Source organism: Aplysia californica, unplaced genomic scaffold (genome assembly GCF_000002075.1).
Source record: "Aplysia californica isolate F4 #8 unplaced genomic scaffold, AplCal3.0 scaffold00073, whole genome shotgun sequence".
Lineage (NCBI taxonomy): Eukaryota > Metazoa > Mollusca > Gastropoda > Aplysiida > Aplysiidae > Aplysia > Aplysia californica.
In genome coordinates, this window is record NW_004797343.1 from 1211964 (window position 1) to 1239612 (window position 27649).

The window sequence follows — 27649 nt, forward strand, 5'->3', positions numbered from 1 at the left end:
TATTTGTCTATTTTGCTCTTTCACAGCACTGAATGACTGTTAGTGTGGATGTACTTCTCCTCAAACTCAAATTGACCAGTTAATAAAGTTTTTGTCTTATGTGCCTCCCCTTTGACAGACATTCCCTTGTCCTATGGACTTGTCAATGTGAATATCGACCCGGTACGGCTTCACCAGCTGGAGTTCATCTGGGACCCAACGAAAGAGACGGGTGTGTACGTACGCGTTCACTGCATCTCCACAGAGTTCACGGCCAAGAAACATGGAGGAGAGAAGGGCGTGCCGTTCAGAATACAGGTACTACTGACTCTAGGGTGAACAAAGGAAAAATTCTGGAACCTCTCTTTCCAGTTAGGCCAAGCCGACGGCTCTCTAAAATTCAATTCGTTTGGTGGTTTGACTGACTTGTAGAGAGACCAGTCATTGATAGTTCTCTGTTGACTTCTAGTTCCGATCCTACCTTACTATTAGATCTAGACTAGGTCTAGGTCTAGTTCTGTTTGGATAAATTATTATTTTGACACTATATTTTGTCAGTTGGCGAGTTTCAATTCATTCCCCAGGCAGGCACCAAGGTTGAAAGTTTTCCGGCTCCTGCCGGAATTTCCAGCAACTTGGAACTCATCTGTGGGCCTCCTTCCGGCTACACCGGCCGGACAAGTCTTCCATAGCCGGCGACGTGACAGTCATTTTTATTTCGTTGGCGTGCAACAAATTTCCAGTTTAAAAAAACATATCTGCCGAAGGCTGACACCAGTATTTTCGGTAGGGCTGGGTACTATTCATACCCCCCCCCCCCCCCCGAATAAATAGGTACCTAGTATTCAAAACAACCGAACTCAAAAAAATAAAAGTCTGAAAGCAGGTACCTAGTAAAAAGAGGATGGCTTGCCAGACTCCGGGGGGCCCCAGGAATTTGAGGAAATCTGTAAATTGGCTGTTCCCGGGCCGACAGAACGTTTTACGCGGACAGACGGCTATGGTGGCATGCGGAAGTGTGACGCCATGGCTTGATCGGGAATATCAAGATCTACTTTTGCCCTTTGTTACCACCCAGAACTTGGCTGGTGATAGTCTGACAACATAACATTTGTGACATGCAGGTCGTGCACTATAATCGCTGCGTCGCCATGAAAGTAAATCAATATTTTGTCTCTGTGCCGTCACTTGTGAAAAAATACAAATAAAGCGTCGTCCGATTGTCTGCTCGTCATCGTGACTGGTCAGTGAACCTGCACGTGTTCATGCTACATGATATGGCATTGTGTGAGTACTGGCGGTATTTGGGGTCACCAAAGTTCATTCAAAGTCTGAGCATTTGGAAGCATAGGACTCCAGATATGGTGGGGGGGGGAAGAAATATATTGATTTAAAAAAATACTCTTGGTGGGGATGGTCAGAAGGCAACACCAGAGGATAAAAAAACGTGGAAGCAGATTTTATAATTTTAAAAAAAATCAGAGCTCTCTACAAAGCATGCTGTGGTGCCAGCCGTGTGTGGAATCGGAATTCGTCATACCTTGTAAGCCTTGTTATTGAACTAAAGTGTACGCGTTTCATTGGATGGGTGATAGTAAATTATATCTATATTTAAGCTTTTTGTTCAAGGTTGGCAGATTTTCTGTGTCACTGCATCTTGACCTCTCTCAGTTCTAACACCTCTCGCACTGTCGGAGGGACAGCTTTTTCACACCCCGCTCCCTCCCCGTGGAACGCTTTACCAGTTCATCTACAGGAGTCTACCACTTTATCAAAATTTTAATCAGCACTTAAAACGCACTTGTTTCAGTCCAGCTTCAATCTGTAATTTCCAACATTCCCAATACTAATATATTATTATGTTCTCTCAGTATCTATTATGTTCTCTCAGTACCGTTTATTCATGCTGTTCTGTTCTGTAAGAATTTATGACTGAATTCATCAATGTGTGTGAGAGTGTCTGGGTAAGCTTTGTGGGATTGTCTTTACTCAAGGATGTATGGGGAGAGGAGGAAATGGGGAGGGAGAGAGAGAGAGACAGAGAGAGAGATACTATAGGAGCTGTGCGCTACATATGTTCTTTGTATTATTGTACAGCGCATTGAGCGCTTCTTTGTTGAAATGCGTTATATAAATCATAGCTGCCACTTTCCCGCTAAATAACGGAAACTCCGCTTCATCTAGCTTTTCCTGCTACTTTCCTTCTTCCTCAGCTGGACCGGTCTCGGTCGCAAATTGTGATACTTTTTTTTTTTACACGCGGAAAATGCTGAACCAGGAGTGAGACAAAAACGCAGCCTGCGCATGTCCGCCCGAAGCTTTCTACGTCCGTTCTTCTGTGCCAAGCGCTAGTTTCACATTGTATATTGTGGAGCAACAAAGTGTTGATCGGGCATCGGGACGTTGGCGCGCCGAGTTGTCATTGAAAACGGCAGAAATTCGAGAGAAGTTGATGCAGAATGCCAAAATAAAAGGAGCTGGAATGAAGAAGCAGCCGGTGTGCGACTTGAAAAGCTCATTAGAAAATTGAACAAGCCGCTTGCTGCACTTTGCGTTTAGTGCGATTTAATAAAGAAATCACGGCACTCCTGTACAATTGCGGTCCCGTTTGTTTATGATGGCTATTATTGCTGTGGAAGTGAATCTAGATCATAGATTAGATCTAGGTCTAGATAGCCTCGATAATCTATCTCTAGATATAATCTGGATCTATACATATTTAGATATCTTGATTCTAGATCTAGATTAGATAGCCTTGGCTATAATTTTAATTCAGTTTAGATCTCTAAGTAAGAAACACTACAGGGGCACTAAGTGCAAATGGGACCGCAAGTGTTCAGGAGTGCCGAAATCGCTCAGTACAGCGGCAAAGGTGTTGCCTCCTTAATCCAATACTGCTCTACATCGATGTATAAGTTTAAAGTGAAAGAAATCTTTTTATGAGACACCAGCTAGCAACAAACACTTGATTTTTAGTCACTAAACTGTGTCAAATGCTTGTTAGTCAACTTACTGCCTTGTTCTTTTTTTTTTTTTTTTTTTTCTTTCAAATACATTTTAATTCAGCTGCCTATGGTTAACAAATACATGTATGACAGTTTTCCCTTCCAAAACCATAGGCTAGATTTTCCAGTATATTGCCTCTGGATCTCACTGGTTTTACTCCGGCCTTCGGAGAGAGCGCGCACGCCTTCGCGTGAATTTCCTCCTTTTTTGAAATTCCTGAGTGGCAGCTATGATAAATGCAATGTATTATTTTTATTATTATTATCATTGTCACTTTCACCCATGGCAGTCAGGCACTCAAGATTACTTTGGATGAATCACGAGAACAAGCTTTCATAGGGGGGTGACCATCTTTATTAACAACCGTTCGTTCCCTGCTTGCGAGGTCTTTTCTCAAGACTTTAGGCCAAACATGAATAATATGCCAAATAGCAGAACATAATACCTCGAATATCATTACATCCACTTGTCTAAGACAACCACTTTCCTTCCTCGGCAGTGGGTGGCAGTTTTTGACGATTTTGACAGTGGTTTTTGTGCAAAGTGAGGGCTTACTGACCGATGTGTTTCCCCATGAGTGGTTTGCTCCTTCTAGCCACACAAATATGTATGGTCCTCCATTTTTTGTGTGTATGTTACCCTCTAGTAGTAGCGTTTGGTACTTGTATGTCCTATCTTTGTTGTAAATGCTGTAAGACTCATTACTTAAAAACGAGAATCTTTTCTCAGATGGAGACCTACTCCAACACGGATGAGTCCAAACTCCTGCACGCTGCTTCCTGTCAGATTAAGGTATTCAAGGTAGGTAATCATTCTGTTCAGAATTGTTCAGACTGCTCTTCCAGGAGTTGAATTAGGTGCTCAGGAGGGCAGGCAAAAATTGCCTCGGTGGAGCCTAAAGATCAGAGGGCACTGAGGCAATTTGCTAGGGCACCAAGGCAATCATTTTAGGTGATCATTTTGTTGATTAAAGTTGGTAATACTGGATCGTGCATTACAACGTTCATATTATGAATAACTATACAATTTGTTCTTGCTCTCTACAAAAGTATGGAGTTTCCAGGAAAATTTGTAAAATCATGAATGAAAAAACTAATTAAATCACAGTAAAATCACATAAAAGCAAAAGCACTAAAATCAGTTTTAAATCAAATAATAATCACAATTTCATCTTGGCTTAATTGTCTTTATTAAAAAACAGCGCGCCGATGTGGAGTGCCGCGAGGGGAAAAGGTTAAAATTATGACATTCATTCATTTTCTTAGCATCGGATACTCGTTAAATGTGCTTCTCTGTACTAAGACTAACAATTTTTTGTTTTAGACCCAAGTTAAATATGATTTCTGTCTTGTGTTCAGTCATCATAGTGGTAGTGTGTTTAAGAGGAAGCTTGTGAACAAAGATGGTAACTAGTAGATATTTCATGCATGTTTTTTCTCCCTCTTGCCTGCAGCCCAAGGGAGCAGATCGAAAGCACAAAACTGACCGAGAAAAGATGGAAAAGAGGTCAGAGCAGGAGAAGGTAAGAACGGAGAACCATCGCATTTATGTACCCTGAAGAAGTGGGAGAATGTACAGGCTACTTATGATTTTCATTTCTTTTAGACTTTAGATATAAATTGAATGTAGAATGAAGGTGTTTTGCGTGTCGTCTTTGCTGTTTGGTTTAGTTCTTTTCCCAGATGAGCGGGTGGTTGGCCGGTGCTCTGGTGTGGTTTGCTCCATCTTTCTCTTATCAAATGTCTATCGTGTGATCTCTCCTCCTCCTTTGTCGTGTGAATGTTACAATCTATTCTTGTAACACCTCTAATATTCTTATATGACCTTATTGTGTTGCAAGTGCTGTAAAGCGCTTATAAAAAAATTTTTCCTGGTGTGTAAGCGTACCTAAACAACAAAAGGGGTGATAAGGAGAGATAGGGTTGTGACTACAGAGTAGTAAAAGAAGGAAAAATCTCATTACCAGTCCCCTTAGGGACCGTTCACAAATGATGTCAGCTAAAATTTGGCCAGAAATGACCCTCCCCACTTGTCATCTTCTGTTGTCTGTCCCAAGACAGGACCCCCCCCCCCCCCCCCCACGCCTTCGCATGTACATTTAGATAGAACCTGTTCTAATCTGGCTTCTAGCAGTGTAGCCTATGGGGAGATAACTGTTAATTTTTAGTTTTTATGCCAAAAAATAATATGGTCCAATTTAACTGTGTTAATTTCAGGCCAAGAAAATGTGGTCCATCTTATCTTTTCTTCCTTTCTTTCCTTTTCTCCTCCCCCTCCTCCCCCTCCTCCCCCCCCCCCCCCCAACCTTTTTGGGTATGTTTGTGAAGAAATGACTTAAACATTATAGTAATGGTTTTTGGTTTTTGTTTTTTGTTTCTTTGCAGCTTTTTTTTATATTTTCCCTTCTCTATTTTCTTTATTTGCTGTTTTTCAGGAAAAATATCAACCATCTTATGAGTGCACGGTTCTGACTGAGGTAAAACTTTGTTGTTTTGTGTTTTTTATGTGAAATAGTTTCTTTGTTGAATTTGAACGGACGGTCTGTGTTTGTGGTATTTGGTTTACTGTAAAATCAATGACAAGTTCAACACATTATGTTGCAAATATATGTGTGGTTTGTGGATAGGTTGATTTTTTTTTTTTTGGGGGGGGGGGGGGGGGGGTTGAGAGGGTGGCGAGAGTTTTCTGTTTGTGGGTCCAATTTTGTTACTCTTTTGTTTCTTTGCTGAAGTGTCATGGTTGAGGCAAATTATCCGTGGCATGTTTTTCTCCAAAGTCAATTACAAAGTTTAGAAGGCATGGTTTCTTCCCCCCCCCCCCCATTGATTTTTTTTTTTTTGCGGGGGGGGGGGGGGGGGTTGAGAGGGTGGCGAGAGTTTTCTGTTTGTGGGTCCAATTTTGTTACTCTTTTGTTTCTTTGCTGAAGTGTCATGGTTGAGGCAAATTATCCGTGGCATGTTTTTCTCCAAAGTCAATTACAAGTTTTAGAGGTCATGATCTCTCCCCCCCCCCCCCAACCCCCCTTTTTTTTTCTTGCTTTCTCGTTGTTGTTTTTCTTCATTGTTTCTGCTTTTCTAAGACTTCCTTAACAAAAAAGAAGATAAATGGTAGGTTGGAGGATGCTAGTGATAGTTCCTTTATTTTTCCTAACCTCTTGTGTTTCAGTCCGTCTACCTTGCCTTGTTCCTTCACTAAAGGGCTCTTATTGTGTGAATGGGCTTCTCTTTACTCTCATGGTTGGTTTGCGGGTGCTCTGTTGTTGTTTGATGCTTTTTTCTGTCAAACATCTATCAGTGCTTCCACTCTTCCGTATTTTTACGGAAATCCTGACTTTCTGCCAGTCCGTACTTGGTCCTCCGTCATTATCAGCTCCCTCCATAAAAATCTGCGACAGCGTAGGACTACCGAAATTCTGTAGCAAAAGACCTGTACTTGCCTTTGTATCATCTTGTATAGTATAAGTTACGGATATTTACGGTAACTCTCGGCAATAGTTTGTTACGGTATAGAAACCTGCCAGATTGGGCATTTTCTGCCATTGGCCTTTAATCCGCTATGCCCCATGCGTTCATTGCGGGTTGGACGGCAGTACATTTTGTACCTGCAGATTGATCAAAATCTGGCTAACTTTTTGTGCCACTTTCCTCCTTTCTATCATTCCCTCATTCCATCTGTCTGTCTTTGGATTGTTGTCGGGGCTGGAAAATCTGCTCGTTGATCAAGTTCGACTTGTGATCTTAGAAAACTGCTGTCAGAAAGAAACTTTTTTACAAATTTATTGTCTAGATCTAGAGAAATTATCAATGCGGAAGATTCTACGGCACGGGAACGCGATAAGGGCGGTGATGAAAGAAATTTGTGCTAAAACTACTAAAATCAAGAATAATTCGAAATGGTGTTCCGAGGTTGTGACATGCGACTTTCAGACGTGAAAATTTAGGAAAATTAGGGTATACGCTGGGTAGCAGTATTGGGAAGGTACATATCTATTCATTATTCTCAAGTTTGCCTTCTATCAATGGTGTGATGACAAATTAATTGAATTATAGTAGCAATGGAAGGGGAACCTGCTTTTAAACGTTGCCAGCAATGGAAAGATATGTGTGAAGAAATCAAACAAGACAAAATCTTGGTGAAAAAATAGGTAGTATGGGATGCTGGCAATCTCTTCAAAAAGGCTCCGAAATGCCTTTTCAACCCTCTAACAGTACTAAATTTCAAATTCTTCGGGGGCTTCGCTGTCCCTGGACCTTGCTGGGGGCCCCCAGACCCCCGGCAGAATTTTCCTTACTTTTCAGCTTCAGCTGGTGGAAGCACTGATCTATCTTCCTTATCTCTCGTCCTTCTTTTATATGACCTCATTGTGTTGCAAGTGCCTTAAAACACTTACTAAAACTTAAAATTTTCTTTCCTCTCACTAAACTGAAATACCATTCCTGTCGTACCACTACTCTCACTGTTATACTTAAGTCTCAGCAACAGGACAGTTTGTTGGTGGTTGGCGGGTGCTCTGGTGTGGTTTGCTTCTTCTTTCCTATCAAACATCTATCGTCCTTATCTCCCCTTCTTCTTTTTTATGTTTGTTACTTTCTTGTAACACCTCAAATCTTCTGCGAGCACGGTAAAACCTCTACTAAAACTAAAAAACTACACAGGACAGTTTCTTCTTCGCCGTGTGGATGGTTAGACGACGACAATGGGATATCCTAATTTTTTTCTTTCTCCTCTGTTGCTTCTATATTTCTTATTGCTCTAAAAGTAGATGGTTAGCAAGTGTTCTTATTTGGTTTACTCCTTCTTGCCTGTCAAACATCTACCAACCATATCTAGAGTGTCCTTTGTTTTTGTGTTTGTTACTCTCTTGTAACACCACAGATCTTCAGCACTTATGTGACCTTATTGTGTTGCAAGTGCTGTAACTCTTTTACTTAAACAAAATGCTCTAAACGACGATGTAGGTGTGTTTTTGTTTTCTCAAACAAACTGCGCTCATATGACCTTATGCAGTTGCGAGCGCCGAAAAACCCTTACTAAAACAAACAGAAACAAACTGCATGTGACTGGAATGACCACACTTGTGGGTAGGTGTGAGGGCACCAGTATTAGGTCCTACTTCTTTAAATTTCCCTCTGTTGTTTCTGTCTGTCTTTCTTACTTTTCCCCCAGCATTTAATGACCATTATTGTGTTGATGTGCTTCTCATTATTAAAAGAAAGGATGACCAAAGGGGGTTCTCATGGCCTAAAGGTTTGGGTGTTCGCATCTCATTCAAAGGTGCCGGGTTCGAATCTGGATAGCGCCGGAAAAATTTTCTTCTCTAAAATTGTCTCCTTTTCTGCTCTCTACCAATGTTCTCTCATCTGCTTTCTTTTTCACTTTCTGCCCCCACCCCCTCAGCACCTTTGCTCCCCCTCCTCTGGGTTCCTGACTTTTTCTGCAGCCTTTTAACTGCTACTCCTTGGTTCCTTCTTTCTGCTGTCTTTCAGCCACACCCCTGATCTTCTGGTAGGAAAGATCTAAACCTAGCCCTCTTGGACAAGGGCGAAAAATCTCTGAGGCCTCGTGTGAAAGCTAGGTGGTCTAAAATCGATAAGAGTAGGCTTCGGCTGCTACCCGGACAAAATTCAAAATTTCCTACCGACTGAAAATGTTTAATGCGTCCCGCACGCTCATAAGACTTTATGCAGTTGCGAGCGCCGTAAAACACTTAGCAACAAATTTTTTTTTAAAATAAAGAAAAAAAGAATGACCAAACTATTTGTTCCTCTCCCCTCCCCTCCCTCCAGGTTCCAAGAGACCAGATCATGCAGACTAATTCCAGTTTCAACAAAAGCCAGTCTCTGTCCAGTAGTTTTGCCGAGCTGAAGTAAGTGCTTCAAGACTGACTTTTTAAAATCTTATCTTCAAGACTTGCTGTTTTATTTTCAAGACTGGGTTTTAAAAATCTTCTCAGGAGTCTTGTTTTGGCCTGTCTTGGCAATCATGTTTGTCTCTAAGCTTGAGTTCGCAAGTCTATGGTTTGGCGCTACCAGAGACCTAGCAATGTAAACGAGACAGTAGAGCTTGCGACGCTGTCCGTGACAACCAGTGCTACACGCAGCGTAAGCGAAGAGAGCTGTTACTTTCTATTTATAGCCTGGGGTGGTAAACATACTCACGTTAGGCCTGTTATTGTTCTAAAGTGGGTGAATGAAACCAAATTGTTTGTGTATTCTGAGGTTCCAAATAAGGGGGTGTTACTGGCACATTTACCAGATAATAATGGAAGGGGGGAAGGATTTAAGCAATGAGCGACCACCCCAACAAACACAATAAAGAAGAGACCTAGATCTAACCCTAACCCTTACACTATCCCTACCCCTTAATCTACTCTGTCTCATAGTAGTTACTCGTTACGGTAGTCCTCCCCCCCCCCCCAAAAAAAAGGGGGTGGGGGGGGGGAGGGCACATTTGCCGATTAATAATAGTTGTAGTTCACATATATTTTGGAGGGGTTGCGAAAGAGTACTTGTACTTATTTTAGGAAGGGTCGCATAAGCGAGGAGAATTAGTGAAAAGTTGAAAAAGAATAAAGAGAACAATAATAACGGCAACAACATCAGGATCAAGAGCAACAGCAACATCATCAATATGGAAAAAGGGGGAGGGAGACAACAACAATAATGATTATGAGCAGCAGCAATAACATTAAAATTCCAGACCATTTTGGCATATCAAATACAAGTAGATCTAGCTTCATAAATTATTCAACAACAACAATGAAGGAGACGAGGAAAAGAGAACGAGAGGGAGAAAAATGGAGAGAGAAAGAAAGGGCGAGGGAGATGTGTGTACAACTCGCCATACTTGTGCCAAAGAATCTAGATCTATATCTAGAAATCTAGATCTAAAAACATTGAATGCATTGTTTTCTAGATCTTGACTGGGAGATTAGCCCTGAATTAGATCTAGATAGATCTAAACCAAAGAAACTATCTCCAGATGCGAGGAAGCCTAGATCTAAAACCTACATTTGCAATAGATCTATCTATATCTAGAATCTATATCTTGATCTTGATCTATATCTAGATCTACTTGAAACACAAGTTACGGCACTCCTGTACAATTGTGGTCCTATTTGTTTACATGACAGCCATTGTGGAAGTGGACCTAGTTCATAGATCTAGGCCAGATTTAGAGATCTCTAGATCTAGATTCTAGATAGCCTAGATAATCTACCTCTAGGTACAATCTAGATCTAGATATCTAGATTGTAGATGTAGATCTAGATTGGATATAATTTTAATTCAGTTTAAATCTAATAAGAAATGCACTACAGGTGCACTAAGTGCAAACAGGACCTCAATCAGGAGTGTCCAAGTTACAACACACGCTTTCATTCATGGTGAATACAAAGGTGTGTGTTTTGAAACAAATTTTCACTGAATAATACGCTATTCAAGCTTTATCTACCTACCCACAAATTGGCTTACCTTTCAGGGTCTTTAGGAAAACGAAAAAAAGCTAATTCTGGTCGTCTTTATAAAAAAAAATTAGTGCAGTTTATTGGGACACACCATTACAGCGTGTGTTCTTAGAATCAGCCATGTTTGTTTGAGTTTACCGCCCCAGTTCCTGTTGTCACGGGATTAGTGAGATTCCCTCTCTGGTCCAAGCTGTACTGTCTCATTTACATTGCTAGGTCTCTGGCGCCACTCACATAATGCAACACTTCTTTGTGTTATAGTTCGAGAATTGTTTGAAGAATTTTAGAGTAATTTTTAGTTGTTGTGGTGGGTGAATGTAAAAAAATTGTCAATGTTTTTCTGTGGGTGGTTGGCGGGTGCTCTGGTGTGGTTTGCTTCTTCTTTCCTATCAAACGTCTATCGTCTTTATCACCCCTCTTTCTTTTTTGTGTTTGTTACTCCTCTCCTGTAACACCTCTAATCTTCGCAATTATTTGACCTTATTGTGTTGCAAGTGCCGTAAAAAACTTATTAAAAGTAAAATGTTTCCTGCCACTGTGAGCTCAGTTTAGATCATTTAGGTGGCAGGGTTCTTTGACTGTGCCTGCCAAGGTGGTCTGGGATGTGTTAGATGTGAAGATACCATAGGAAAATGCAGTATAGAGCTGGAATATGTGCAATACTAATGCTCTTTTTGATAAGTAGTAGTAGTAGTAGTAGAAGTAGTAGTAGTAGTAGTAGAAGTAGAAGTAGCAGTAGTAGCAGTAGTAGCAGTAGTAGCAGTAGTAGTAGTAGTATTTTATTGCCTGTGAGTTGATGGTGTAAATGTATTATATATATTTCCCTCTCCCCCAGCTGCACTGCCTCTCCAAGCCCTTCCCTCAGCCCCCCACAGCTGGTCAACCCTCAATCTGCTTCCCTCCCTTTCACGCAGACTCAAACCTCAGAACCCACCGATGTACTGGCTGGGGTAAGTCTCTGCAGAAGTGTTTTAAGTCATTTTCAGTCCTCTGAGAATGATGCGGATATTCTTTACTTGAGTCTAGATCAGTGTATGTTTGATTGACAGCAAATCATCAGAGCCATTGCACATTGTTTTGAAGGTAAGATCATCATTTCCATATTCATTTCAATTTCTAAAGGTACTGGCAGTTATTTTTCTGTCACCCTGAGAAGCTAATATGGGTTTACTACCTCCATATTGCTCCGGTGTGGTTTTCCCCTTCTTTTCTATTGAGTATCTGTGTCCTTGTCTCTTCTTTTCTTTTTATGTTACGTTCTAGCAACACCTCTAGTCTTCAGTACTTATATAACCTATTTGTGTTGCAAGTACAGGTTACTAAAACTTAACTATTATATATGAACAACCCCCCCCCCCCCCCCCAACCACCACCACCTCCAGCAGTCCAACGCTGAATGTTCCAGTGAGGGAATGGGTTGAATGTGTCCAATCTCCCTTGAATTCCATTCAGACTTGTTCTTCATTATGACTTGTTTACTCTTTTCTTTTGTGGCCCCAGCCTCTCTCATCAGATGCACAGGCTTCCGAAGTAGCCCAGTGGCTTCACTATCATCGCTTCTCCAACTACGTACGGGTATTCCAGAGCTTCTCTGGTAAGGTGTTATTCTGGTTTTTGTTTTGTTTTATTTAAAAAGAAATTTTACAAAATATAAAACTTGAGACAGCTGTTTCCTTCAGTCTGTTACTGTGGGTGGTTGGCGTGTGCCCTAATGGTGCTTGCTCCTTTTTTCCTATCAGACATCGCTTGCCTTTTTTCCTTTTTAAAATGTTTATCACTATCTTGTAACACCTCTAAATCTCGGCACTTATATGACCTAATTGTTCTAAAGTGTTCTTGAGACAGCTGTTTCCTTCAGTCTGTTACTGTGGGTGGTTGGCGTGTGCCCTAATGGTGTTTGCTCCCTTTTTTCCTATCAGACATCGCTTGCCTTTTTTCCTTTTTAAAATGTTTATCACTATCTTGTAACACCTCTAACTCTCGGCACTTATATGACCTAATTGTGTTGCAAGTGCTTTAACATAGCTGCCACTTTTCCGCTAAATAGCGGAAACTCCTCTGGAAACTCCGCTTTATTTAGCTTTTCCCGCTACTTTCCTCCTTCCTCCGGTGGAACGCTCTCGGTCGCAAATTGTGATACTTTTTTTTCTTTTACTTGCGGAAAACACCGAACCGAGAGAGAGACGAAAATGCGGCTTGCGCATGTCTGCCCGTAGCTTTCTACTTTCGTTCTTCTGTGCCAAGGCCTAGTGCTACTTTGACATTGTTTATTGTGGAGCGACACAGTGTCGATCGAGGATCAGGACTTGGCGTGCCGAGTTGTCATTGAAAACAGCGGAAATTCGAGAGAAATCGATGCAGAATGCAAAAATAAAAGGAGCTGGAATGAGAAAGAAGCAGCCGGTGTGCGACTTGAAAAGTTCCTTTAGAAAATTTAATAAGCCGCTTGCTGCACTTTGCGTTTGGGGCGATAAAGAAATTGCGGCACTCCTGTTTAATTGCGGTCCCGTTTGTTTACATGACTGCTATTGTGGCTGTGGAAGTGAATCTATTCTAGATAATAGATCTGGATCTAGATAGCCCAGATAATCTATTTCTAGATATAATCTAGATCTACACATATTTAGATATCTAGATTTTAGATTAGATAGCCTAGGTTATAATTTTTATTCAGTTTAGATTTAAATCTAAATAAGAAACACACTACAGTTGCACTAAGTGCAAACAGGACCGCAATTGTACAGGAGTGCCGAAATCGCTCAGTACAGCGGCAAAGGTGTTGCCTCCCTGATCCAATACTGCTCTACATCGATGTACAAGTTTAAAGTGAAAGAAATCTTTTTATGAGGCACCAGTTGGCAACAATCACCTGATTTTTAGTCACCAAACTGTGTCAAATGCTTTTTAGTCAACTTAGTGCCTTGTTTTTTGGGTTTTTTTTCTTTCAAATACTTTTTAATTCAGTAGCCTATGGTTAACAAATATGACAGTTTTCCTTTCCAAAACCAAAGGCTAGATTTTCCAATATATTGCCTCTGGATCTCACTGGTTTTACTCCGGCCTTCGCTTGAATTTCTTCCTTTTTTGAAATTCCTAAGTGGCAGCTATGTTTAAATGCTTACCAAAACAAAAAAAGGTATCTTGCTGCTATGGCCCCTCTCTACCATTGCTCATGTTTGATGTACTCGTACAGCAGGAATTCTGTGATCCATTGCTGAATGACGTCTGTGGTGTTGTGGTTAGGCACTTCGTCATCTAAAGAAGAAGACCTGGCTTTGATTCTTGTGAAGCAATAATTTTTATTATCTTCATCTCTAAAGCGCGGGTTGGCCCTGAAAGGCAGGGTTGATGCTTGTCTTAAAGTGGTCTACACTATAAATTGTGGGTGGGTGGTTTGCTCCTTCTTCACTATCAAACATTTGTCGTCATTTTCTCTTCTCCTTTATTTTTGTGTTTGTCACTCCCCTGTAACACCTCTAATCTTCGGCACTTATATGACCTTATCGTCTGACAAGTGCAGCAAACATTCCTATTAAAACTAAAACTGTTTTGTCCTCAGGAGCAGATTTATTGCGGCTGAGTCGAGACGATCTTATTCAGATCTGTGGCCTGGCGGACGGAATACGATTAGACAACGCGCTGCAGGCACGGAGTATACGGCCACGTCTGTCCATTTATATATGTCAGGAACCCGAGTCCAGTAAGTAGCGAATATTATCATGTTAAAGCTGTGGTTGTAGATAATGAATGGGTCCGCAACTACAACAGCAGAAACAACAGCAGCTAAAAATCTTCACATCTCATGCGTGATTGCCACTTCATGGCTGTTCCTGAGCGGAGCACTTAGTTATCTGGGGAACTGACCTTTGCTCTAAGAGGTAAATATTGTGACTTAACAATTTTTGTACAGTTTGACGTGAAATTATTATCAACGTGAAATTATTATCAACAGATACAGGCATTCTTAGACTATACAGCAAATAACTTTTCATTGATATTCTTAGCAAGGCTCCCTTTAAAACATGAGGGCATCTATGGGAACAATTTTTACATGGGTCTACTTTTTAAAATCATGATATTTTAAAACGTGTAGACCAGATATCTAAAATAATCAATGATACACAACAGTGACATGATGAACTTTCAGAAACACTTACATTTAGTTTGATCCATTGAGAAATGGGGAACTTGTAGAAGATTTACTACTGTCCAGTTAATGAAACGAAAGATTTTTCGCTGTCTCCTCTTAGTTTTCAGAAATGAAGAACTTGTTGAAGATTCACTGCTATCCAATTCATGACACAAGTTTCCTGGTCTCCTTACAGCAAAAGCTGCTTTCACATTCATAAACACATGACATGAATACTCATAATAACAATAATTGCAAAAGTGTCTTTGTATTCACAGGCTAGTTGTCTCCCACTTTTTTCCTTTCCCAAGCCGCTCCCTAAGCCTAACAGCTTTCAACTCTTTCCCTTTTCCTTAAATTCCCTCTGTCCTCTTCTCCAGTTTTGCGATGCTAGAGTGCACTAGTTCGCCACCCTGCCCGCCCATTACACCCAGGCTGAATCCATACCTTTGAATAAAAGATAGACAGTGGTGCTCTATTATGTGTGTTGTTTGGAAGTGACTGTGTTTGGAAGTTATCGTCTGTACAGCTTCTAATATGCAGAAATTGTGGTTCCTTTAATGTCAAACCCAGTTTCTTTTATTTTGTGTGGATGGGTAATGAGGTGGTGTACTTCAGCATAGCTGCTGTTTAATAAATCAGATCTCTGTCTGATTGGGTGGGCTGCATCTATGATGTTTTGGTTAGATGTAAGAGCTACAGTGTATGTGCAAATGTGTTTTGTGATGCTTGTGTACAGTGGGCGTTTCAAGTATTGGTGACAGTGGTTTCCTATCAGAGATCAACTATGGTAAGCCTGGGATACAATGCCGTGCCCTTCCAAAACTTTGTCCAGACTGCCAGGGACAGGGCCCTTCTCATGTGCCGGTGGGTGTACTGTCACTTTCTCAAGTTTGTCAACACATGCTGCCAATACTTCCTGATATCTTTTTTTATCCCTGTCTCAGAAAAGACTAGACAGCCCTCCAAATGGATACGTTTCTCTTCTAGTTGTCTTTTTTTGACAGTTCTCCAACATACACGTCAAACTCAGAAAAGATCTGGTCATAACGGTAGTTCGGCTCTGATTAAAGTCTAAGCAAGCTTCATATCCAATGCGTGGGTCCCTCCCTCAAGCAAGTTGTGATGCTTGAGTGTGATTCCTAATAGAATATGAACGTAGGGTGGCACAACCTTTTCAGTTTCTATTCTTATCAGTGGTTCCCTTATGCAGTTGTGAAAACGTCAGGCTTTGTTTCCCCACTCATGTACAAAAAATCTCCTACAGCTAGCTTTGATCATAGCAAGTGTTCATTCTCTTGCGGGATCTTTGTGACTCTGAATATCCTGTGATTTGGTCAGACACCACAGGCAAGGGTAGGTTCCTCTGTGACCTGACAAACCGTACGTTTTACAAAAAAAATGTTGTAGTCCCCGAACAAGAACAGAAGGGTTGATTTGTCCTTCCGTTTCTTTGTCTGGAGACTTTCAATGCCGTTGAAAGAACTGCTTTCAAAACTTGATTTGAGATCTTTTTTTTCCCGGTGCCTTGATAGTTGGAGCAGACTTTGTGCTGTTGAAGCTAGAGAGGTGAGCAGAGTAAGTTTAATTCCCTGTAAGGACTTCTCTGTTGACATCCATTCCTTGGCGCTCATATGACCTTTTGCAGTTGCAAGCGCCGTAAAACCTCTACTAAAACAAACAAAACAACTTTTTCTTAAATCCCACTTTTGTGTAAACTATTGCGCCTAACTACTCCTGTCTGCTTCTTGAAAGTCTGTGATGCATGTTGGACCTCTACGTCCCCGTTGCTGCTCCCCCCGACTGTTTGCCTCACTTTACTTATGTGTGCCCTCTTGATACAGCTGATAAAGAAAATGATAACAGTCTGCGTTTCACGAATGGAAAAAAAATCCTGATAGCAATCCAAGAAATATGTGCACCACAAGGTAGGGTTGAATACAGAGGTAGTGTGTGTACACGCTCAGATCAAGAGAAGAACTAAAGAATGCGGGTTATTGGTGAGAGTCTGGGCTTCTATTTGATTTCTATACACCCATAGTGATAGATAAGAGAGGACATTTACAGGGGTTTAAACCAAGAGAAAATTACAGGCTTCTACCCAAAATCAGCTAACAGGGCTGCCACACAGGAAGCAATGCGCGGCCCGCCTGTCAGGTGGGATTTATAACCTCGGGAGGTCAGCGGACGGGTTAAACTAAGTGCTCCACAAGGATAGTAGAACTGAACAGCTGTGGCTAACATTGTCAAACACAACGTCATTGAATTCTCAGTAACATTTGATTAATATCAGCTGGCTATTGAAATGTACTAGGCCCAAAATTTGGAAAACTGTTTTTATTTCACTTTCTTAATCTGTGGTATCAGTTGCATGTGCTCCAGAAATATTTTTTCGAAATTCAAATTCTTAATGTTGAAGAAAGAAAGAAAAAATATATTATATGGAAACAATTGTTTGAAGAATGAAATACTTTTTTTCTCCCTCCTGAGAAATTTGCCTTTTGGGCTCAGTACATATTAACAGCTTACTTAACTGACATAAAAAAAACAACTTAACTGATAAAACTTTGTTCCTTTAAAAAAGGGGACACTCTCACCCCCCCCCCTCTCAAATTGAAATGAGTGTCTATGTTTTTGCTGTTTCAGTTTACCACGCTGTGTACATGGACTCTCTCACCCTGGAGGAGTTCAAGGCCAAACTCTCGTCCCTATTTGGCATTCAGACCCAACAGATCGGGGACATCTACATGCAGGGGCCCTCACAGATCCACATTCTTCTCACGGATGAGGTGGGTATTGGGAGTTGATGTGGGGCTGGAGTACAGATTTGGATCAGGCTTGCCTATTGCCTTATCGACGAAGCCACCATGAAAGAAGGCAAAGTTTGAGCAGGCAGTTGAGGGTTCAGTCTTGGGCTGATGATCTTCATGCTAATTTTTCCTGTGTCTGCCTTTGGAAAGTGATGATTTTCCCTATTTTGGTCTTAAAAAGTTGACAGGTCTTATGTTCCTGGGAAAATGGTACTTTAGCAATATCTATGTCTACTGTAGCAAAATGCATAGAAATTATTTTAAAATAGTGGAGTTGGCTTGTTTTCGTGTCGATTTTAGTGAGTCATAGAATTCTTTGAGTGTTTGATATTCATGATTGCTGTTTGTTCCAGTGGGTGGTTGATGGGTTTTCTGATGTGGTGTGCTCCTACTGTCAGTGTTTCTGTTGTCCTGTTTCTGTTCTGTGTAAAATGTGTCGGCTTTCGGGCTGACTGGCACAGTGACTCTATATCTTTTCTTGTCTCGGGTGGATGGAGGGCACCACTAGTCGGTAGAGCTGGGCAATGAGTCGCTTTAGCAAAATTTGGATAATATGTCAGTGCACCTCTTCTGCAAATAATATGATAGAAGCGCTTCTGCAGATGGGTTAGTATCACTTCAACAAACGGGTTAGTATCACTTCAGCAAATGAGTACACACACTTCAGCAAGCAGGTCAGGAAAGTGAGTTAGAAGTCTGAATTCGGACAATGTTTCATTGATAATTATCCGGTTATTCGGATAGATTATCTGGATTTTGCCCACCTCTACTAGTTAGTCCTATTTCCTTACTCTCCATGTAATATTTCTGTCTGTCAGTCCTGTTTTGTTCCAGAATAAAATGATGATCTTTGCGTCTATGAGCTTGTCTCTTTACTTGAGCAAACAAGTTGTTGTGCTTCTCTGTTCTCAAATGAATCTCAGCTTGTACAGGTCATTAATTTTTTAAAAAATGTTTATGTTTTAAGTTTCTATTTGGCGCCAAATATTTATAAGTTGCATAGAAACAAAGGAAATGATTTTTGATTTTAGAAGAGAAAAACAACAATCCCTCCACTCATAATTGAACAAGAAACAATTGAAATCACGGATTCGTACAAATATATTGGTCTAACAATAGACAACGAATTTACATGGCAAAATCATGTTAACAATATTAGAAAGGTAAATCAGAGGCTGTACTTTCTGAGGAGACTTGGGTCTTTCAATCTGAATCCATCCGTCCTTCAGATATTCTACACCGCCACAATAGAAACGTTGTTAAATTTTGGTATCTCTTGCTATGGTAGCAATTTGGGAAGACAGCACATCATAAAAATAAACTAATTGATCAGAAAGGCATCAGGAGCTATTGATAGAGACCTAAGTAACTTTGAATATCTGCACAAAACAAACGTTTTAAGTGGGTGGTTGGCGGGTGCTCTGGTGTGGTGTGCTCCTTCTTTCTTATCAAACATCTTTCGTCCTTATCTCTCCTCCTTCTTTTTTGTGTATATTGCTACTCTCTTGTAACACATCTATTCTTTGGCACTTATTTAACTTTATTGTGTTGCGAATGTCCGTAAAACGCTTACGAAAAACGTTTTGAAAAAGGCAGAAATAATGCTAAGTGACCATAGCCGCCCACTGACATCGGAATTTCATTTATCGACCCGGAGTAAACGATACATTTCCAAAAGAGCAAGAACAGACAGATATAGAAATTCATTCGTACCAATTGTGTAGTGTGTTTACTGAACACACAGTGCTGTTGTGCATTCTACTTCAGAACAGTCAAGAGCACGAACAACATTGAACATTAACATTAATAAATTAAACAACTTCTCGGGTTATGTTCCAGGGTTTAATAAGACTTAAAACGTTACATGATTGGGGCTTGTGTTGCCGTTGACATCTCTTTGTGTTCCGTGTGTGTGTTCCTCTTTCCTTGCTCTCTGCGGTACCGGTACTAACGATTACAGTACTAGTTATGCAGCACTGAAAGTGGGTACTTATAATGTTACATCATGATTGCTTACCTTTACAACAAGTGCAACAAATGGAACACACAGAGAGAGAGAGAGGGAGAGTTTTATGGAGCGGGTATTTCAGCACGTGAGACATGTATTTACTAATGTCCTATCTTGTTGTGCGTATGTGTGAGTGCATGTAAGCTTTGTAACATTTACTGCCATTGTAAACAACCAAGACAAATTTCTCCCAGTGAGATGAATAAAGATTGTCACTGTCATCATTGTCAAAATGTGTTAACACAGTAGTGAATGTTATGCTTCCATTAAAAAAAAAGACAAAACCTTTAGAAAACTGGAACTTTGTTTAGAAATAGTCCCTGATGATGATAATGACTATGATGATGATGGTCAAATTGTTGAGAATGATGTGCAGGACTGATCGTGATGTTAATTTATTTTGACTGCTCAGTGTAAAGCTTCGTCATCGGTCACTTTTTAAAATGACGTACGACAGTCTTACACTAAGCAGTCGATTTCTTTGTTTGGTGCCTCTATGCTAGGTCTTCTCGGGCTATCACGAGACGCTGGACATAACCCATCATTCCTGACTCATCGCACAGAGTGCGTAAAATTTGGAAGTAAGTCGTTATCAGAGTCTCTAACATTTGATATACTATGTTGCAGGTGATTCAGAATACACAAGATCAAGCTCGCTTTGTTGTGGAAGGAATGAAAGGTAAATGGAATACTTTATGAGAGGGAGAGAGAGGGGGGGGGGGGGGGGGGGGTTCAGCTCTGGCTTTGTTTTGTTTTCATTTTTTTCTCCTTAATTTTGGTTGTGAATGAAAACTTTCTCTGGCTGTGGAGAGCATTTGTATTACTCTGGCTTAGGTCAAGACCTTAGGTTTGAAACCTCTATGTTAAGTGATGGTATGTTGTTAGGAGACACTTTTTGTAAATGAAATGACCAATTATTTAGGGACTATCACTATAGATTGTAAAGGGCGTAGGGCTTACTATTGAGCGGGAATGTGCGCTATACAAATGCTATCTATTATTATTATTATTATTATTATCATTACTATTATCATCATCCATCCTTCTCTCCTTTTAATCGATATTGTATACCTCTCATGATGGCAGTGATTTATTTTCTGACCATTATACGGTCACTGCTACTTCCCTTGATTTTCTTCAGAGTCTCTCTTTTTTTTTTTTTTATCCTTCTGTTGTTTCTGTCCATTTGGCTTTTTGTTTTTCTCAGCTCTCAATGACCTTTTACAAGCCAGTTTGCTTCTCTTTAAATTGAGCACTTAGGAATGTTTACATGCAAACTGCCCCGTGAAAATCTCAGTTACTGGTTGCTATTGTGTTTTGTTTGTTGGTGGGTGTTCCTTCTGTCCAATCAGATTATATATATCATCCTTATATCTCCTTGTTTTGTTTGTATGTTACTCTTTAGTTACACCTATCTTGGGTGGTTGGCGGGTGCTCTGGTGTGGTTTGCTCCTTCTTTCCTGTCAAACATCTATCGTCCTTATCTCCCCTTCTTCTTTTACCCCCAGTGGGTCGGGGGGATATAAATAGACCCACTGCTTCGTCTGCAGAAGGTGCAACCCCCTCAAAGGCGAAGTGTCGCACACAGACCCCAACCCTCTGGGATCCGTGTGCGACTTTAACTTTGGTGTATCTTCCTCTTCTCCTTCCTTCTTTCTTTCTCCTTCTATCTTTCCTCTCACGGCTGACCTCATGTGCAGAAAAAAGAGAGGTCACCCATCCCACAGAGTGGGCGCCTCGTTGACCGTGAGGTGCGACCCTTGCGGAGGGAAACCGGGTACCTGTCGGTTGAGGTGAGATCAGTCTACGGACTGTCCCTCACCAACACACCTCTTTGGCCCAGGTTTTCCTCTTAGACGGGAGGGTGGCACGGCCCATGCCACTCAATCGGTTGGGAGTTGAAACAACATCAAGCCCTGGGTCAATCTTCACGGGAGGGTTTTATGCACTCTCGTGGAGAGTATAGCTCCGGGGTAGCCCTGGCACAGCTCTGGTTATCCGAGCAATGTGTCCCCTTGTTGAGCTCGATGGCGGGTGCGAAGCCCCAGAGTTGAACCACCTAAAAAACACACATGGATTCCTCTTCTATTAAAAACCCTTCCCCAAATCCCAACGTTGCCAAAAAGTCTCGGCTCGCGGAAGCGGGTGCGGCCGCAAAGCCGAGCAAACAAACTTCTAAAGGGAAAAGGACCTTTACGACTGCCTCTGCCCTCCCCCCTCTCAGGGAGCTTCCGCAGCAGCCGTACTTGACCATCCGCAGCACCAATGCGCAGAAAAAGATCACTGATCTAAACATATTCAAGACAGGAGATGCTCTAAGACAGGTTCTGGGATACCTTCCTACGAATGTCCAGAAACTGTCCTCTGGTGCTCTCCTCATCAGGTGCGCATCGGATAAAGAACTGGCCGGACTTGAAAAGATTACGACCTTCGGTGGTGTTCCTTGTGTTTCCGAGCGACACCAGAAGTTTAACCAGTCGAAGGGCGTGGTCCGCCGCCATGAGCTGAAGGGCTGCTCAAACCAAGAGATTGTGGATAACTGTGAGGGTGTTTTCGAAGCCCGCCGAATTACTATTCGGCGGGGGAGTCCACACCAGAAACGAACACAATAATTCTAACTTTTGATTCGTGCCGCCCTCCAGCCACCATTCGGGCATCATACTTGGTCTTGGACGTGCCACCCTATGTGCCGAACCCTCTACGCTGCTTTCAGTGTCAGAAGTTTGGCCATAGTCGCGATGCCGACGTGCAGCCTTGTGTCCTCGCTGCGGCAAGACTGGGCATCCTGAAAAGGAATGCAAGGCTAGTCCTTGCTGCCCAAATTGCGAAGGCCAGCACACAGCCTTCAGCAAGGATTGCCCCACTTGGATCCAAGAACGCGCAATCCAAGAGTATAAAGCACGAAATGGCTGCTCTTTTCAAGAAGCCCAAAAAGTTGTCTGCCCGCCAAGTATGACCCCGGTCCCTGGCCTGTCATATGCAAGCGTACTCCGGCCAGTCACGAAGTCGACCAGTGCTTCCACTGTCGACCCCCCAGAACCCGCAGTCAACAAGCGACTTACTGCGAAACACAAAAAAGTTCCTCCTACAACTGTGGTACCCACCTTCCAGGTATCACTGACTAACCGCTTTGGGGTTCTTGGGGAGGATGGGATGGACTCTTTTCTCCGCCCCCCCCCCCCCCCCTTCTCCCCCTCACCCCTCCTCTATTACTTCTTCTTCTTCTTCTTCTTCTTCTTCTTCTTCTTCTTCTTCTTCTTCTTCTTCTTCTTCTTTTTCTTCTTCTTCTTCTTCTTCTTCTTCTTCTTCTTCTTCTTCTTCTTCATCTTCTTCTTCTTTTTCTTCTTCTTCTTCTTCTTCTTCTTCTTCTTCTTCTTCTTCTTCTTCTTCTTCTTCTTCTTCTTCTTCTTCTTCTTCTTCTTCCACCTCACAACCCATCTCTCTGATGGAGATTGAGGTACTCCCTCCCCCCTCTCCCCAGCCCCCTCTGTCTGCTCCACCTCCCCCTACCCCTCCACTCCCCCCCACTACCAACGGAGGATGACATCTCCGGCCCCCCTCCCCGGCCTGACCCCGGGAAGGGCGGAGTCTGTCACTCCTCCAAATCCCCCACTAGACCGCCGTCCAATCCAGGACGGCAACCTAGAAAACACTCTGCCTCTCCCGCAAGGAGGAGTCAGAGTGTTTCTTCTAAACCGGGGCCTCCGAGCTCCAAAATAAAAACTAAAAAGTCATAATGGCGGTCCTGCAATGGAATGCCGGCGGAATCTGACCTTCCATTTCAGAATTGCAACACTTACAGGCCACACTGTGCCCACGTGTGGCCTGTATACAAGAAACAAAATTTGCCCCGGCTTCAACCATAGACTTAAGAGGATTTACTGCGTATCATCACATTCACACGCAGAACCAGATTGCTTACGGTGGTACCACCATCTACTGCGACAACAACACACTCCACAGACAAGTACATCTTAAGACGACCCTCCAGGCTATTGCTGTACGGGTCACCCTGCACAGACCAATCACGATCTGCTCAGTTTATATCCCACCAAATTACCCTCTCAAAATAACCCAACTAAATGACTTAAAGGCTCAGCTTCCAAAACCCTTTATTTTGCAAGGTGATTTCAATGCCCACAGCCCCCTTTGGGGAGACAAACCTACAGACCAGAAAGGAAAAATAATAGAAGATTTTTCATTACAAAGTAACATCTGTCTCTTAAATGATAGGTCCCCAACTTACAGAAACAGATCCACTTATGGCACTTCATCCCTTGACCTCACCTTTTGTACCCCTGACCTAGTCCCAGATCTTGAGTGGTCTGTGCTGGATGACCATACAGACCATTTCCCAATTCTTCTCCAACACAATAGCCTCCAAAACGATCCGATCCCAGAACGCTTCAACTTAAAAAAAGCAGACTGGAATGAGTTTGCCAATCAATGGTCCAAGATTCTGAACCCCACTTTCGACCACAATTACAATAAATTCCACGAAAAGCTTTTAGAAATATGCCAAAAACACATACCAAAAACAAAAACAAAACCCCGGAGGAACAAGATCTAGTTCTCTTGGGAATGTGAGGATGCAGTAAAGAAAAAGAAGGCATCGTATCGAAAAGCCATCAACAACACCACCACAGAAAACAAGATAAATTATTTAAAGGCTTGAGCTGAGGCACGTAGATGCCTCAGGGAGAGCAAAAGACAATCATTAAAAAAATACATCTACAAAATCAACAGCCAGACACCACTCAACCAAAGACACAGACACCATTCGGCACGTCCAGAGGCCGGAAGGAACCACGGCTGAAACACAAGTAGACATCGCAAACACAATAGCTACATCTCTCACCAAAAACTCATCCCAAGCAAACTACAACACCACTTTTCAAAACATCAAAACTAACAGAGAAAAACAACACCTAAACTTCCACTCAAACAACACTGAAACCTACAACGCAGACTTCACAATAGACGAATTAACATCGTGCATCTCGGACCTGGGCAATACAGCCCCGGGACCGGATGACATCCACAACCAGATCATTAAACACTTACCCTCAGAAACACTCACACTCCTACTACTATACATATACAACGACATGTGGCGGTCGCACTCCTTTCCGGAGTCTTGGCATCTCGCCACTGTCAATCCAATACCCAAACCAAACAAGGACTACACACACCCATCCAATGACAGACCAACCGATGGACCATTTTCACCCTTGACATAAAAAAAAGGCCTCAAGGGCACTCTAACATATTATTTCGGCGCCTTGTGCGAAACTTACGAAATGAGTTGGTGGTGAGGAAATGTTCAATATCTAAAGCTCTCTGCTCGTCACTAATCTTAACCATGATCTCAGCAGGCTAAGGTGACTTGAGAAAGACTTTCTGCAAACTTCTGTTGGCCTGTTAGACTACTGTAGCTTGCAATATGGCGCACTCGTTGGGTTTTTTAGTGGTTGACCTTATGCGAACTAGTGCGTTATGGTACAAAAATGGGGACATCGCTGAAAATGGGTTGGGTTTTTTTACGCGCTTTGTAGAGCAAAAATAATCTGTGATTAATCTAAAATGAATATCAGACTAATTCCTTTGGACTTCCAAATGTTTTGTCCAAATTTGAAATGCAAAACTTCAGTGTCGAGGAAAATATTTTTAATAAAGGTTGTACAGTTTTTTTGTGGATCACCCTGTGTTTTTGTTTCCAGTGCCGTATGACCATATACAAGTCAATTTGTTGGTGGTTGCTGGATAATCTTTTTGTGTTGCATGTGCTGTAAAACTAAAACAAGTCAGTTTGTTTGTACTTCTCTTTCACTTGAATACTTATGAATGTTTACATGGAAATTACTCCGTGAAAACCCCAGTTGATTGTTTTTTTTGTTTCCTCAGTGTCATTACATAAGTGCCTAATTTATCTTTTAAAGTTGGTGGGTGCTCTGGTGTGGTTTGCTCCTTCTTTCCTGTCACACATCTATCATCCTGATCTCTCCACCTCCTTTTTTGTGTTTGCTACTCTCCTGTAACACATCGAATCTTAAGCACTTAAATGACCTTATTTTGTTGCAAATGCCGTAAAAATCTTATCAAAACAGAAATACACCCCCCCCCCAAAAAAAACCCCCAAAAAAACAGTTAATTGGTGTTGTTTCATTTCATAGTGTTATTAAAGAAGTGCTAACGTCATGTTTTGAAGTTTGGAAGAAATTGAAGAAAGAAAAAACGCCCTGAAAATGACCAGTGAATTTTCATTTGCTGTTTCTTTTGTGTGTTTTCAGATGAAAGTGGTGACAAGTACAAAATTCTCCTTAAAACCGTCGGAGATCGATAGTGAAGCGCAGCACGGGAGACTGTTGAGGGAAACCAGGCAAAAGTTGGGTCTGCCGACGTGGATCAACGCTGTATGAACAGAGAAACAGATACTGTGTGTGTGTGTGTGTGTTGGGGGGGGGGGAGGGGAGAGAGAGAGAGAGAGAGAGAGACTAGGAATTGTGAGAGAGGGAGAGAGAGACTAGGAATTGTGAGAGAGGGAGAGAGAGACTAGGAATTGTGAGAGAGGGAGAGAGAGACTAGGAATTGTGAGAGAGGGAGAGAGAGACTAGGAATTGTGAGAGAGGGAGAGAGAGACTAGGAATTGTGAGAGAGGGAGAGAGAGACTAGGAATTGTGAGAGAGGGAGAGAGAGACTAGGAATTGTGAGAGAGAGAGAGACTGAGAAAGTAGTGAGAGGAATTGAGTCAAACAGAGAGAGAGAGGGGGGTTGAGAGAAAGGGGAGGTGTGGAAGGAGGAGCCTGAAAGTGGAGTCTCTTGAGGTCTGAACTCCTTGCCTGGAGTCTTGTGGATCTGAACTATCTCTCCTGCTCACAGTCTCAACATCCTTCAAGCAGCTGTCACCTCTTTGACAAATCGCTATCTCAGAATTACAAAGTTCTATCTGCTTAGTTCCTAAATCTGGCAAAAAAAATTTTGAGTTTCGTTACATGTCAAGCTATTTTTAATGCAATTTTGAAAAAAATGACTCCAAATAGTCTTACGATTTTGATAGGGCAGGTAGAATGTTTGGTTTCTGACCTCAGGGTCTTCGTAACTGATAATAGCAAAAAAAAACGTCATAACTTCGTAGTTCTAAGGTAGCGAACTGTCCATGTGGTCTTCAAGTGTTGTCGTTGGTTACCACATAGCGGGGATTCAGGGTTTTCTCCGGTTGGCCCTGACAATCAGGGTAGGAGCAGCCTGACTCCGAAGTGATCAATAGGAGTGGATAAGAGATACAATCTTTTTATTTGGGGCTCTACCAAATGGCTTCACACTTACTGGAGAAAATCTGGACAGGGGAAGTGACCCAGGATGTTGCACTGAAGAACCAAGTTTGTGAAAAGGAAAAAGGGATATTGACTATATGAAGCCTTCTATGAGGTGTTGGGCAGGATGTAACTGAAATGACTTCTATGAATGTCATTATTTTGAAATTGTTGTCCCATGGATTTCTGGTATACATTTGCTCGGAAAAGAATAGTACTTTTTACGGTCACTTGCTTTTTTTCATTGTAGCAGTCAAGGCTATGTTACAAACAGTACATGATTATGGTGCAAATCTTGTTTGAATCTTAAATGGTGCGAAATAGAAATGGGCATGATATGTGAGGGTTTTTTTTTTAACAAGGTCTGTCATATGTGGATGAAAGGAAGTAAAAAAGATACAAGGTCCTGTGATACAAGAGTGTGGTAAGCAACAGCAAAAAGGAGCCATGTTTTTATATTATGAATGAATTCGTAGGCCTCATTGAGGATTCTTGCAAATGTTTGAAATGGTTTCTGCAAAGTTTCCTATTTGAACTGCTGATAAAAGGATTTTCAGAAAATTCAAGACATTAAAGTTTAAAGTGTAATATTTTCAACGGGCAAATATGTTACTATAACTTTAAAAATTATTTGAAAGATTGTGTGTCCTGGTTTGAATAATAATTATGAGATTTCTGAATAATAATGTAAAATGTAAAATTTGTTTTTGGTTTGAATCTTTAAGCTGTCATGTTGGTGTTCTTAATTTGACTGGTGACACAAGTGACAAATCTTCATCTACCTAACTTTCATGTACCAGTTTTTATTATGCAGAACTGTAGTACCTTGACGTGCAGAAGATTATGATAATTTTAGATAGCATTTGTATAGTGCAAACTTCCCACTCAACAGCAAGCGCTAAGCACTTTTTACAATCTATATTATTACCCCAGCAGACC

At 41.6% G+C, this 27649-nt stretch overlaps 1 protein-coding gene across 1 annotated transcript in view; it reads left to right on the top strand.

Moving 5' to 3' along the window:
• LOC101860728 (transcription factor CP2) overlaps positions 1-25884 on the top strand; it is a 40969-nt gene extending 15085 nt beyond the window's left edge. The window contains exons 7-17 of the mRNA XM_005093975.3: positions 119-297; positions 3715-3786; positions 4439-4507; positions 5420-5461; positions 8772-8851; positions 11286-11400; positions 11951-12044; positions 14010-14150; positions 17226-17368; positions 20025-20076; positions 25688-25884. Coding sequence (XP_005094032.1) covers positions 119-297; positions 3715-3786; positions 4439-4507; positions 5420-5461; positions 8772-8851; positions 11286-11400; positions 11951-12044; positions 14010-14150; positions 17226-17368; positions 20025-20076; positions 25688-25740 — 1040 coding nt within the window. The 3' untranslated portion in view covers positions 25741-25884. The remainder of the gene's footprint in view (positions 1-118; positions 298-3714; positions 3787-4438; positions 4508-5419; positions 5462-8771; positions 8852-11285; positions 11401-11950; positions 12045-14009; positions 14151-17225; positions 17369-20024; positions 20077-25687) is intronic.
• Positions 25885-27649: the final 1765 nt, after the last annotated feature.